The 13,123-nt window shown below is 45.4% G+C and overlaps 1 protein-coding gene across 2 annotated transcripts in view; it reads right to left on the bottom strand.

Moving 5' to 3' along the window:
• Window positions 1-1,074: 1,074 nt before the first annotated feature.
• Window positions 1,075-13,123, bottom strand: part of TXLNB (taxilin beta) — a 39,772-nt gene continuing 27,723 nt past the window's right edge. For both annotated transcript variants that reach the window (XM_074144402.1, XM_074144403.1), the window contains 4 exons: window positions 12,169-12,243; window positions 6,789-6,881; window positions 5,584-5,679; window positions 1,075-4,638 (listed from right to left, as the gene is read on the bottom strand). In XM_074144402.1, coding sequence (XP_074000503.1) covers window positions 3,826-4,638; window positions 5,584-5,679; window positions 6,789-6,881; window positions 12,169-12,243 — 1,077 coding nt within the window. In that variant the 3' untranslated portion in view covers window positions 1,075-3,825. The remainder of the gene's footprint in view (window positions 4,639-5,583; window positions 5,680-6,788; window positions 6,882-12,168; window positions 12,244-13,123) is intronic.

A 13,123-nucleotide genomic window follows, 5' to 3' on the forward strand; every position in this document is an offset into this window, starting at 1 on the left:
AAGTCTGTGCCTGGTGGTATGGGAATAACTGGGAAATAAAAGCAAGAGTGAAGGAGGCAACCACAGCACTCACCAGGACTGGTGAGACTGGCAGTATCAGTAGGAGAATGATGGGCAGTGTCAATAGGAGGAGGATGATAAGGATGAAGAACAGGAAAGACCTGTGTCTCACTGCTGCCTACTGCCTCCGAATGATCACAGAAGTGTGCTGGGTTTCTCTGTCTTGAGCGCGGAGGTACCTGAGGGACATGCAGCAGAGCTGACGTGCAGACTGCAATCCCAAAGGCCTTTCAGGAGGACACTTGTGCAGAGGCAGCTTTTGTACTGAGTACCAGTACAAGGAGAGAGCAAGAGGAGGCCAGCAATTAATGTTGAAGAAGAATGAGAGAAAGTAGGTTGACACACGGAAGTCTGTGATGATGGTGGTTTAAACTGCCAGTCCGATGCAATGGATGACGAACAGGTGCACAGTTAAATTTTACATATTTTCTGCTTCTACTGAGGGTACTCCAGCCTCCCACAGCCCTACAGGCCATGAGATTACACATAAACCATCCCCACTATAAATGCACCATCCAGCCTGAGGTCTGGCCAGAATTTTCCCTACAATGTTCTCTCCCATCTCTTGCAAACACGTGAGGCCAAATCCTGGAATCAAAAGCCGGGAGGGTCGCTCTCCTGTGCTTTCAGCGTTGTATGTATACACTGAGAAGGAGGAGGAAACTGATGGGATAGAATGTAGTTGGTAGATGGGATGGTAGAAGAGAAGCAACAGGTACGTGGGTAGAAACTCACAGAGAGTAGTAGGAATTGCAAGTATGTGAGTGCAGTTTTAGATGCAAGAATTAAAAGGGCGAAAATGAGGAAGGCGGAATAGAGTGGGAGTGATTTTCCCAGAAGGTTGTGTAATTATTCATGAGGGATGATGCTGTAAGGATCAATCATGACTGTAGGAAGTTTATATCTGTAGGATCCTTGTCTCTCTGCTTGCTGAAGTTGGAAGGTATGACGCAACAATTATATAACTAAAGATGCGACCATAATGATCATGCGAAATGGAACCAAGTTAAAGTTGCAAGGCCATGTTGATCATTATTATTATGTAATTGAATATTTCAATGTATAAGAAAACTTCAACAATTAAGGCATTCTAAGGGCCTACTTGAAGAAAAAGAGGTCGGTTTCATGCAGGTAATTACTAATATGGCAACAGAATCAAACAAGACCGAGAAAGGAAAAAAAACATTAATGGGTATATAAATTGCATTAATTTTTAAAGTCACTCTAGTAACAAACAAAACTTGTACTTGTAATGGAAACTAGATTTCTACAGACTCAAGTCAAAGTAAATCAGGTGAGTATAACTTTTTATCTTAGGGTAAGGTTTTGTTATAGGTTAACATTAACATGTTAAGTGGTTGAGTTTACCATCCATGGAGGTATTTTAAAGACTTGTAGAGGTGGTGCCAAGGGACACGGTTTAGTGGTGGACTTGGCAGTGCTGGGTTAATGGTTGGACTCGATGATCTTAACGGTCTTTTCCAACCTAAACAATTTTATGATTCTATGATTTTCACAGGCACAAAAGTGGCTTGGTTTTCAGAGATGGCTGTTCTCTTAGGGCTTTGAATCTGAATGCTTGATGGGATTCATCTTGCTTAATTTAGATACCTAGTGATAGACACTTGAAATTTAAGCTAATTGTCTTAGACTGGCTCTAGAATCAGTGAAGAGAAATGGCATCTTCAGAAAGAAAGTAATTTCTTCCATCTTGGATGCCAGTCTTACCATGAGATGGCTTATCCTCAAAAGATGTCTATTCTTCTCCACTGCCTATAAAAGGAGCTTAAGGTGACTAAGACATGAATGATCTACTTGCAGGTGATTAAAGACATGAAATAAATCCCATCAGTCTTGGTATCTAATATAAGGCACTCACATTTGAAATCTGTAGCCATAATACCTACTCGTAAGGCCATATCAAAACAAACTTTTGTAAATCACGCTCTGTATATGCCAACGGTTAGCTCTCGAGAAGGCTGGACCAAGCAGGGCAGACACAGACATATGGAAACAGGCTATGGACCACGTTGGCAGCAAGAGAAGAGTCAAACTCTGCTTTTGGAGGATGATGTGCCAGATGGACTCTATGAGTCTCCCATGGTCTGCCAAAGATGGCATCTATTCTCTTGCTTCACACGTGTTTCAGCTTCATCTTGAATGAGTCACTTTGTCTTCAGGCGCTTCTTGGGATTTGTCTATAAACACGAGTTGGTTTGATTGTAATATTTCCCTTTCCAGACTCTGGACATCTTCTTTAATAGCCCTTTTCAAATTTTTAAGCTTTCCAGCTCAGTCTCCAAAAGGCCTAGACTGAATTTGGAAGTAGGGGATGAGAAACAAGAAATGTGCCAACAGGATTTTTTTAACCTTCTTCCAAAAGCCTTCTTGCTCTCCTTGCTTGAGATCGTACAGCTGTCTGGGAGGTGCCCTCTCTTGCCCCCTTCCTTCTTTACCTTTGTTCTTGGTGCCAGAATCAACCAGTTTCTGACAGGGTGGCTACGTCATCAAGCAGTGATGTGGTGGCAGGCAGACGGGAAGAGCCGGTTAGACGAGAGAGGGAGTGAGACTGTAGCCAGTCCCCGAAGGTGTCTGTGAGAGGGATTCCTGCTTTCCTGGTACCTGTTGGCTTCTGGGCTCTTTGCTTGACAGGCAGGTGTGCTCTCCCTTCTCCTGGGAGCATCAGCACATGCAGCAGGGCCAGGAGGAAGCTGGTGGTGAAGAGGTTCCCCTGGCTGTGACTGGGAGAGATGGGACCATCTGGGAAGCATGATCTCAGGGGTATCTTCTGGAATACATCCTGGTACCTTCAAGTGTAGCTTCACCCTGTAATAGTGTACCTACACCCTGCTTTCTGCTCCTGGCCTAGAAGCCAGCATCTGTAACCAGCTTCTGAACTTGTGACCTCATTTGTGAGCTGGAAACAACCATAAGTCCCTCTGTTGGGCTCATGATCCCAAATAGCGTGACAAACTAGCAGGTTTCTGTTGGATGCAGAAAGAGGGTTGTGACCACTACCTTGGGAATTGCCATCAGTTTGGAAATTGCTGTTGTTTTCAGTCATTTTATGAGGAATCTAGAAAACACCGTCTTCCCTCTCCTGCAGTTCTGTTGAAAACAAAACCTCTTTTAGAGCACTAAGTAGAAAAGACCAGTTCAAGGTAAGGTTAAGAGCTTGTGGGTGTTCAGGCCACACAGTGTTGAGCGGCAGTTTACTTGTACAAAAATTCACCTTCTGTTATTGCACCTCGTCTTGGATATGGCTGATCACATCGATGGTTTCACTATTTTACTTTATAATTACAGATTCCTTTCACCTCATTTATTAAAATCACTGTGTGTCCCAGCAGGCCATCTTTTATGCAACGTCATAACAAATAGATACAATTAATTATGAGTCTTTAAATATATGTATGTCAATCGCAATGATTTTTGAAACATGAAACTTCAACATTTTAAAATTATTTTGCTGAATGAGATGACTCATTATGCCTGGGAAAAAAAGATCCTGTAATTTCATTGTATTTTCCTGTCATTAAGAAAATATTATGCTTCAAGCAGATGAAGGACAGAAAAAATTGCAGACCCATTATTACTGGATAGTGGTAGCAAAGAGAAGTGCGTTACATTTGGCTAGAGATATGTGAGTGTGCTTTAGCACCCACTTTTTGTTTCTTTTTAAGAAAAAAAAAAAAAGGTATCAATTTAGAGGACAAAGTAGAGAGCTGTGGTTTGTAGAAGACAAGCCTGGACACACCGGTGTCTTCAATCCACTGCTTCCATGTCTGTGTACCCCGTTTGCTCTGCGGGCTGACCTTGGACAGACGGCTCCGCTGGGTCATCCACACGTTCTGCAGCTTTTGGTGCATTTTTTGTGGGTGCTGGCATATTCCCAAGGGGAGCGGGCATGTTTTGTGTGGGCGTTGGCAGGTTTTCGGGGGTTGCTGGCAGGCTTTCCCTGGGGTTTGGCCTCATCCCAGTGGGCACTGGCAGGCTCTCGGGAGGCATTGGCGCACTTTCTGTGGGTGTTGGCACCCTTTCTAGGAGCACGGGCACGCTCTCGGTGGGCATTGAATTTCCAGTGGGTGCTGGCAGGCTCCCAGTGGCCGCTGGTGGGCTCGCAGTGGCCTCTGGCACGTGTTCAGTGGGTGCTGGTGTGCTCGTGCTGGCCTTCTCACAGCCATTCCCAGCCTCTGGCCGTGGGGTGAGAGGAGAAGGGAGCTCTGTCACCAGGATGGCATTGCCTGTTTGAGCCCCACAGGTCTCTGGAGTGTCTCTGCTGGTGCTCGGGAGGGACTCCTCCACCTTGTGGGACACCCTGAAGGCTTCAGCCAGCTCCTTCAGCACGCTCTCGTCGGCAGCGTGCAGCTCGATGCCCGCCTGCTCAGAGGAGGAAGGACCCGTATCAGCATCCTCTTCTTCCTCTAAGACGCCGTTTCCATTCACCTCTTCAGGGAACTGCGCTTGCTTTATTTTTTTGTACAGTTCATTCCTCTCTTCCTGCAGAGCCCGGCAAAGGTTCTCTAGCCTCTGGATTTTCAGCGCGAAGCACTCATATTCCTTGGACCTCAAGGCTTTCTGTGGTCAAAGACATCAGACAAAGGTGTGGAGTGAGTTTGGGTCCATGCAATTCATTGGTGGAACTGGCAATTAGGAAGCAATTTGACATCTAGGTTGTTGGTGACTTGTGGAGATGAAAAACATAGTGGTTGTACATGAAGATAAGCATCTAAACACCTACCTGGCCTTCTGGTGGGCGTGGGTGTGAATTTTGGGGAAAATGAGCTGTATTATATTTCTTGTTTGTTTGTTTATTTTGCTTCTAGGTTCTGTGAGAGCAGCCTGAATTGGAACATTTTCTTGCTTCTACACCCAGTGAGGAAACCAGAGATACAGAAACCCATAGAAACACCAATAGTACAGAGCTACAAAGCTAACCAAAAAGCCCTGGTCCAAGTGCAGTGTAAGTTTAGGGTGAAACTTCAGGCAGCCTCTTATCTTATTTGAACGAGTTCCAACAGGCTTATGAATTTCCTCTGCAATGCCCCTGTGACAGCATGTTTGAAACTATGGTGAGCCACAGCCACTTGCTTTTGGCTCTTAGAATTTGCCTACACAGGAAGTCAACAAAAGGCATGAATTTAAAGTTCATTAGCTAGAGCACATTAATTCCCTGGGTGGAAGCTCTTATGCAGAAAGAAAGTAGCGTGAAGTGAACTAATGCCAATTTCCTTCTATGGGAGAGCATTAACAATCACACATTTTTAGAGCACTTAAAATTCACAGTTACATAATTCAGTTTCTCGTGGACATAATGAATGTCTCTTCACAATCTAAAAGCCCTAGAAGTTGGGATTTTTGTCTTTTTTTTTTTTTTTAAAGACATCTAATTATCAAGATGGCTTGAAAAAAAGACCTGAACAAATTTTTTAGTGACTTTTGCCAGTTTCAAGTCATCTTATCTCCTCATTAAAGCCTTATGTGGGGGAAGAGGTGCATCCTGAGAGAAAAAAGACCACTCACCTCTTCAATCATGTCCAGTAACGCTCTGTTGCAGTTCTCAAACCTGGATTTCCAGGTAGCAGTATCCTTCTCCAACTTCTTCATTTTCTTTGTCATCTATAGAAGCAGGAGGAAAAGCTGAATCACAACAGGAATTCCATGCTGCGGATTAAATTAGGGCAGCCCTTTTATTTAGGTCTTTGGCTGTGCTCACGATGTTGCTACCAGCGGCTCTAGTGGCTCTGCTGAGTAATAATTTATGTTAAAGGCTGCATTTGGTTTTAAGTAGCTGCCATATAACTTTCAGCCTCCAGTCTGTAGTCATAAAGTAGGACCGGTTGATTGTGCATGTAAAAGTACAGACAACTCCCAGAGTACAAACTGTCACAGAAACAAAAGGCAAAGAAAAGATGACATTATTCTATTTATGTCTTTACAAAGACCACAGTGTTGTGTTGCTGGGAAGTTAAAGACGGGCTTGTATCTTCTGAGTCAGCACTGTCAAGGATGTTCCCTCTGGATTAGCCACCTCTATACTACCCCCAACACACAGTGCTAGCTGTAGAGCACCGTCTTTCCCTTTGGTTTTCTGCATGCTGAACCCTGTGAGGATCACTGGAGGTTGCCTGGATCAGAGCACCAGGATTTTTGGGCCCTGCTGGCAGAGCAGAACACTGTTTATTATGAAAGCGGGTGTGTTTGGATTTTGATTCCCATTCGTTACAGGAAATAAGCACACCAGCTGCAAGGGGACAGCCACTTGGGCTTAACGATGGGAAGGTGTTGGTGGGCTTCAGCTCTGCCCACACATTCCAGTGGGAAGACTTGTAGCCTGTGTCAACCTTTCTGTACCAGTGTCAGTCATCCAGAGGGCTCTGGGCACTCCTGGAGACACAGGCTGATAAATCCAGCTCCAGACTCCCCCTTTGGTATCTCTGAGGTTTCTCTACCGAAACACCACATTAAGTTCTAGCTAAATTTTTTGTTCTTCAAGGCAATTTCAGTTTTAGCTGAAATGGAGAATGAAATGTTCAGCTTGAGGTGCTGAAGTCTGATCTGCTGTCAGCTGTGGCCAAGTGTGCCCAGATCTTACTTGGATGTTGAATAAATTGTTCTCCAAAATGTGCAGCAAAGTCCCCATCCCAGATAAAATTATTGCAGTCAGAAATATCAAAATCTAAAAGGAGAGTCTCAAGCACGGAGTTTGGGTATGAGCTGTTACTCACTTTCTCCATCTCCTGTTTGAATGTGGCAAACACTTCATTGCTTTTGGTCAATGTTTTCTGAAATTCTTCAAACCTTTCAGAGTAGAGCGTGATCTGCATTAACAAGGGAAAAAAATAACCACAGTAATTTCAGTCTGCAGGATGGTGAACTTCTACTTTGGTAGAAGATAATAGAATAAGCATTGTGTTTGGACATGGAAATTAGATTCTGTTTGGAGACCATGAAGCACAAATATCAGGGAACTGAAACTCTCTAAATCTTTTTAAGATGGCAAACTATTATGATTCCCCAGTTGCAGAAAGGTAAACTGGGGAAGAATAGAAAGACGCAGGCCAGTGATTTTAAAAAGACATGGGAATTATGGGTGCCATATTCTCCTGAATGTCGCAGCTATGATGTCTTTACACGGGGTGCCCAGAAGCAAAAGAATTCCCTAGAAGTGGAGACTTCTGAAAACATTTCCCTGGGTAACTTTATGGAGACTTCAAGATTTCAGCATTAAAGCCTACAAAGATGTCCAGTCCCTGCTTTTCCTCACAAGCTGCGTATACTTCTTTTCTATATACCATTGTGGCTGACACCTATAGAAAAGGACTCCTAGAATGACCTACGGAATGGAAAATGGTGATGTGATCCCTGGGCCATCTCTGTGGCAGGGACTAACCTGAGTTGGTCCGATCACTGATGCTGTGCAGGACCAGGCAGTGGGATTAAGCCAAGAGGAGAGCCAGTGTGGTCAGAGCTGTGCCTGAGCTCTAAGCCTTGCTTAGACATTGCCAAACTCCAGCTTTAACCTGAGGGATAAACTCTGGCAGGCTTTAATGGAGCTCAGTACATCCCAGCTGCCCAGCTGTTTACTTGCCTTCTTGATTACTCAACAAGCCAGCCTGGGAGCTGGGTGCTGCCCTGGCTATGCTGCTTTTGATGTCCAAGTGAGCTTGGGGAGAGGTATCCCACTACAGCCACAATTTGCCCTCTTCCATCTTCTCAGTCCTGACTCAGTGGCTCAGGCTGTGGCCAGGAGCTGCACCAGGCAGCACTTGATGTGCTTCACTGGACTCCACCGCAGAAGAGGAGCATCACTGTTCCCTTCCTCTGTTATCCAGCACTTGGGGTAGTCCCACCACTGGGCAAAGGCCACCCTTTGCTTCACACCACCATGACCTCCTGCACTGGAGTCCTTCAAGCTGCAGCTTGAAGGATGCTTGGGATGATCCCAGCATCCTGGCTGGAGCAAGCTGAGAGGGCACCTTGTCAGCTCTGCTTTGTAGCCTGCGTGTGGACTGAAGCTGTGGGCGAGGCCAGCAAAGGCAGAGAAAAGAATCCCCTGCCAGCCTCTTGTGCCAGCTTCACTTCATGATGCAGAGCAGAAGAAGGATCTGTTGCAATCTGTCAGCTTTTAAGACTATTAGGGCTCCGTATTTTGCTCCATATCAGTTTACACCTGGTAGCCACATGAAAGTCCATCTGTGGCTGTAGTTTGTCAGTAAGACATATTCTTATACCTAAAATCTGTGGATGCTTTTTGAAAAAAATTTCTAAAGATCCAAGGTTAATTTTTATGTAAGAATATCTTGGTTTCTGCTTTTTCTTTTTTTTTTTTTTTTTTTTTTTTTTCTGGGTGGAGAAAGCACTTGCAAAGCTCCAAAATCATGCAGGATGCTACAGAGATAAAGCATCATTATCCGCTCTGGGAAAAGAAGACCAGCTCCAACTCAGCCGCTTCCTTCTGGAGCCAGAGCATCCCCAGCAGTGTTTAGGTGATCAGACATTTTTGTCTGTCCAGCCTGACAGCTCTTGTTAGAAAAAGAGAAAAGAGATATTGGCATAGCAAGCAGTGGCTGAGGCAGGGTGGGAGTAGGGCAATGGGAGGTTCAAGAGCAGCCTGCAGGATTCAGGCATCTGGCTGGAGGCTGGTTGCCCTCTCCGCATTGCCAGGGAGCTGGCTAAATGATTAGCTGGGAGCTTTTATTCTATGTGGTGCCAGCTAACATGCACCCTCCCCTGACACTACTCTTCAGTTACTGAGGAAAAGAAGATTTAGAAAATGTTGCTAGTAGCAGGATGGATTTAATATGGTTATATTATGATTCATGTTCATTCTGGTTAGTTGCTGTGATGCCCCTCAAAAAACGTAGTCGTCATTACAGGAAGAAAGGATGTGGACCTTTTGGAGCAGGTCCAGAGGAGGCCACAAAGATGCTCAGAGGGCTGGAACACCTCTCCTATGAGGACAGGTTGAGAGAGTTGGGGTTGTTCAGCCTGGAGAAGAGAAGGCTCTGGGGAGACCTTAGAGACCCTTCCAGTACCTAAAGGGGGCTACAGGAGAGATGTGGAGGGACTCTTCATCAGGGAGTGTAATGATAGGATGAGAAGTAATGGTTTTGAACTGAAAGAGGGGAGATTTAGATTAGATCTGAGGAAAAAATTCTTTCCTGTGAGGGTGGTGAGACACTGGAACAGGTTGCCCAGGGAAGCTGTGGCTGCCCCATCCCTGGAGGGGTTCAAGGCCAGGCTGGATGGGGCTTTGAGCAACCTGGTCTGGTGGGAGGTGTCCCTGCCCATGGCAGGGGGTTGGAACTGGATGATCTTTAAGGTCCCTTCCAATCCGAACCATTCTATGATTCTATGAAAATGCCTCAATTCTCTGTCTCTGCTTTTCCCTTCCAACTTTTGCCTAGTGTTTAATTAGATTAAAAATCTTTCACGTTTGAACAAGGCAAGCTCTGATCTCAGCTGGGGCCCTAGGCAGTGCCATAGCACCAAGAATAGCTTCTGTAATTTAAATTTGAATAATAAATGAATGTTTTCATAGTGGCTGGGAACAGGCTGTGAGAGCTGTCTCTCACCAGCAGCTTGTACTCATGTTCCTCGGTTCTGGAGACGAGGACCCCCTCACTGCTGCTTACCACCCATGCAGCTCCCCTGGCAGTGTGGGCAGGGAGAGCGGAGGCATTGCTGATGCCAGGCGAGAACTTGTAAGTGCAAGGATTCAGGAACTGGGGGCATGTCCCCATCGCCATGCCATGAGGGTGCTATGGTAAGGACACCCCTTCAGCCCTGTTACGTTCTTCTCAGATGCTGTAGCCCAATGGTTGCACTATGCCGGCTACCAAAAATTAAAGGCCTCAGCTGACTTGAATCTTCTGACTTTGTTTCCAAGCACGGAGCTAAAAAGTCCACCTAAGCAACATGCCTGGGGAGGGTGTGCAGTGTCCTGGGGAGCACCACTGTGGTTTGGGTGTGTTCTCTCAGCTGGCGCCAGATCCCTGTCACCATTTGAAGATGTGGATTTGGCCATCTCAGGCACACAGTGCCACCCAGAGACAGGCTGGCACGAAGCTGATGTCCCCTCATTCCTGCCAGCTCAAGGAAGCAGTGGGTGCTCATCACCTCCTCTAAAGTGGAGTGGTACCTATCTCACTCTCTATGTCGGGCAGTGAGGGCTACACTATGGCTTCTCCTTATCTCATTGACCAATGTCTTTTCATAATTTCTTCTGTTAATATCTATTTGTTGTTTTGTAGTGTTTACATCAAGAAACTCTTTCTGCTCTTTCTGTTCTGCGCTTGCACAACGCCTTGCACCATGGCATCTGGTCCATGAGGGAGGCCTTTCAGTGCTACCTTACTACTACCACCACTACTACTACTAACAACAACAACAATGGTATTGCTCCCAGTAATTCCAAATGGAGGCTGCTGTGTAAGGGACAGAGCTCTCACACTTGAGCAGAACACCCAACTGCATGTTTCATTTCAGCAAGTGAATCACTTAATTTTCGTCTACGCAAGTCTGCGAGGCGCACATGTATTATCAATGCCTTTGCAGGCTTGTTGGACTGGATTTTTCAAAAAAACAATTTTACCGTTTCAAATGTATGCTTAATATGTCCCAGCTTTTCTCAATACCTTCAGTTTCATTAAGCTGGCTACAGAGGTCTGCCTGCATACACAACTCTTTCTGGTTGAACATAAAAGTTTAATTAAAACCACTCAGAGAAAATTGGGAGCAGGTTTGCAGTTGGGACAGGCTCAGCTGGAGGCCTTTGAGGTTTGATTGCGAAACCTGTCAAACTGGTGTCAGCAATGGTTTATGTGATATTCTTAGCCTTTGAAAAAACACTTGAAGGACCAAACCCCTACTAGCATTTTTCCAAGTTACCAGTTCAACGCCAGCCTTTCTTGACTGCTCAACAGGTAGGAATTAGATCATCCACAAGGGCAGAGCTGGGACAACTTACCAGCACGATTAACTGTGAACATGGGCTGGGAGGGGGCTTCTTGATGGGTGAGGAGATGGGCAGCTGCAGAAGGACTGACACCCCCCACCAAAGCTCTGCTGGGGGGGGGAACCTTTCTCACAGACAGGTCAAAGAAGATAAATCTACATGACTGTTCCTGTAAGTCTAGGAAAATCTACTGATGCTGTCTCTTTTTGATGTGGAAGTCCAGCATGTCATCTAGTGTTCTCACTTGCATCCAAGGTCAATTACTGCGTTGCTCTCAATTACTGCCTGCCTCTTCTTGTTACTGCCTTTCACTCCAGACTGACTCAGTGTAATTTTGGCAAGTAATTTTATTTTATTGAATGTTTCAAATTCCAACTAAACACTGAAATCCTAGAGGCCCCATTGTATAAGCCCTTAGTAGGCAGAAATCCTGCTAAAGTTAATGAAAACACTGCCTTCACATCCCAGTCTACAAAAGCACAGGAGCAGATCAGCTCCAGTTTGCTAAACATGTCCCATGGTACATATGTGTTCCAGTGCTTTGCTGGGTTAGAAACTGGCCTGAAGGGTAGTTATGGTGAATAATCAAGCCAAGGCACACACTGTTGTGTGGTTGAGTACTGTGAATACTCATAAATCATAGTATCATAGAATGGTTTGGGTTGGGAGGGACCTTGAAAGATCATCTAGTCCCATCCCCCTGCCTTGGGCAGAGACATCTTTCACTACATCAGGTTGCTTGAAGCCCTGTCCAACTTGACGTTGAATACTTCCAGTATGGAAGCATTTAGAACTTCTCTGGGCAACCTGTTCCAGTGTCCCACCAACCTGACAGTAAAGAATTTCTTCGTTATATCCAACCTGAACCTACCCTCTTTTAGATTAAAACCGTTACTCCTTGTCCTGTAACTACAGGCCCTGGTAAAAAAGGTTGTCTCCATCTTTCCCTTTAAGTCCTGAGAAGCAACACACAAGCAGGTCTCCCCAGAGCCTTTCCTTCTCCAGGCTAAACAACCTACATGCCACGGTATGATCTGCAGTATGGGTGTTACCTTACAGTTTAGCTTGGATACTTTATCCGGAACATGCCTCATGGGTTAGAAACTGGGACACAAAAGCACACCATGCAATCACCTCTCCTACATCACCTGTGCCTGCAGGACAGTCTCTTGCTCCTTCAACATTTTGGCCTGGAGCTTCCATTCTGCAGCTTGGTTCAGGAGCTGTGTTTTGGGCAACAGAGAGAAAATTGTTAGGTGCCTAGTTTATCAGTTAGAAACCCTTACCCTCCAGCTACCTGTGCTTCTGCCACTGCTATCTTGATAAAGAGCGATCTAACTTTCAGATGAATGTAGTTAGAGCAGTCAGGCAAGACAGAGTATTTAGTGCTATCCAGAGACGTGGAACAGGGCATTTGGTTTGCAAAGGCATATCTGATCAAGAGTTCAGAACCTACTTGGAAGTAAGTGTGGAGTACAGTGGGATCTAAAAAGTATGGTATTTCACCATATCTTCACTAGATTTCTAGAGAGTCCTTATGATACTTTCTGGCACTTTCATTTCAGTACAGCTTCCATCCAAATTCCTGCTCTCCAGTGAATGGCAAACTCTGTTTTACTTTAATGATCAGGACCGAGCATACAAGCATGGTCACACAGTCAGTCATGCCTCAAAAAAATCTGCAAGCTTTCAGAAAGGCAATGCATAGTAAATGTCATACATTTACTGGCGTCTGTTATCTTTGGGCTCCATCTGCATTGACGCTCCATCAGCGGAGGATCCCAGCTCAGGGTGATAAATGCCTCACTCAGATCAAGGAGTCAGCCTGGGAAGAGCTTGACTGCAGCTTCATCCCAGGCTGCTCCTGGGGAGATGCGATTCCCCACTTCGAGGTGTTCAGCAAAATGACATTCTGACGTGCGGGCTGCAGATGGGAGGGTTCGGTCGAGGTTGAATGAATTGTAGGAATGAGATGTACGGAGACTTTTCCAGGCTGCAGTTCTGAGTCAGCACTTCCAAAGTGTGTGGTAATATTCTAGCCATTGGTTTAATCTGAAGGCAGGAAACATTTACTCAAGTGTTAAAAAAAATGTACCTATGGCC

The sequence above is a fragment of the Numenius arquata genome, chromosome 2, assembly GCF_964106895.1.
Source record: "Numenius arquata chromosome 2, bNumArq3.hap1.1, whole genome shotgun sequence".
In the NCBI taxonomy this organism is placed as follows: Eukaryota; Metazoa; Chordata; class Aves; order Charadriiformes; family Scolopacidae; genus Numenius; species Numenius arquata.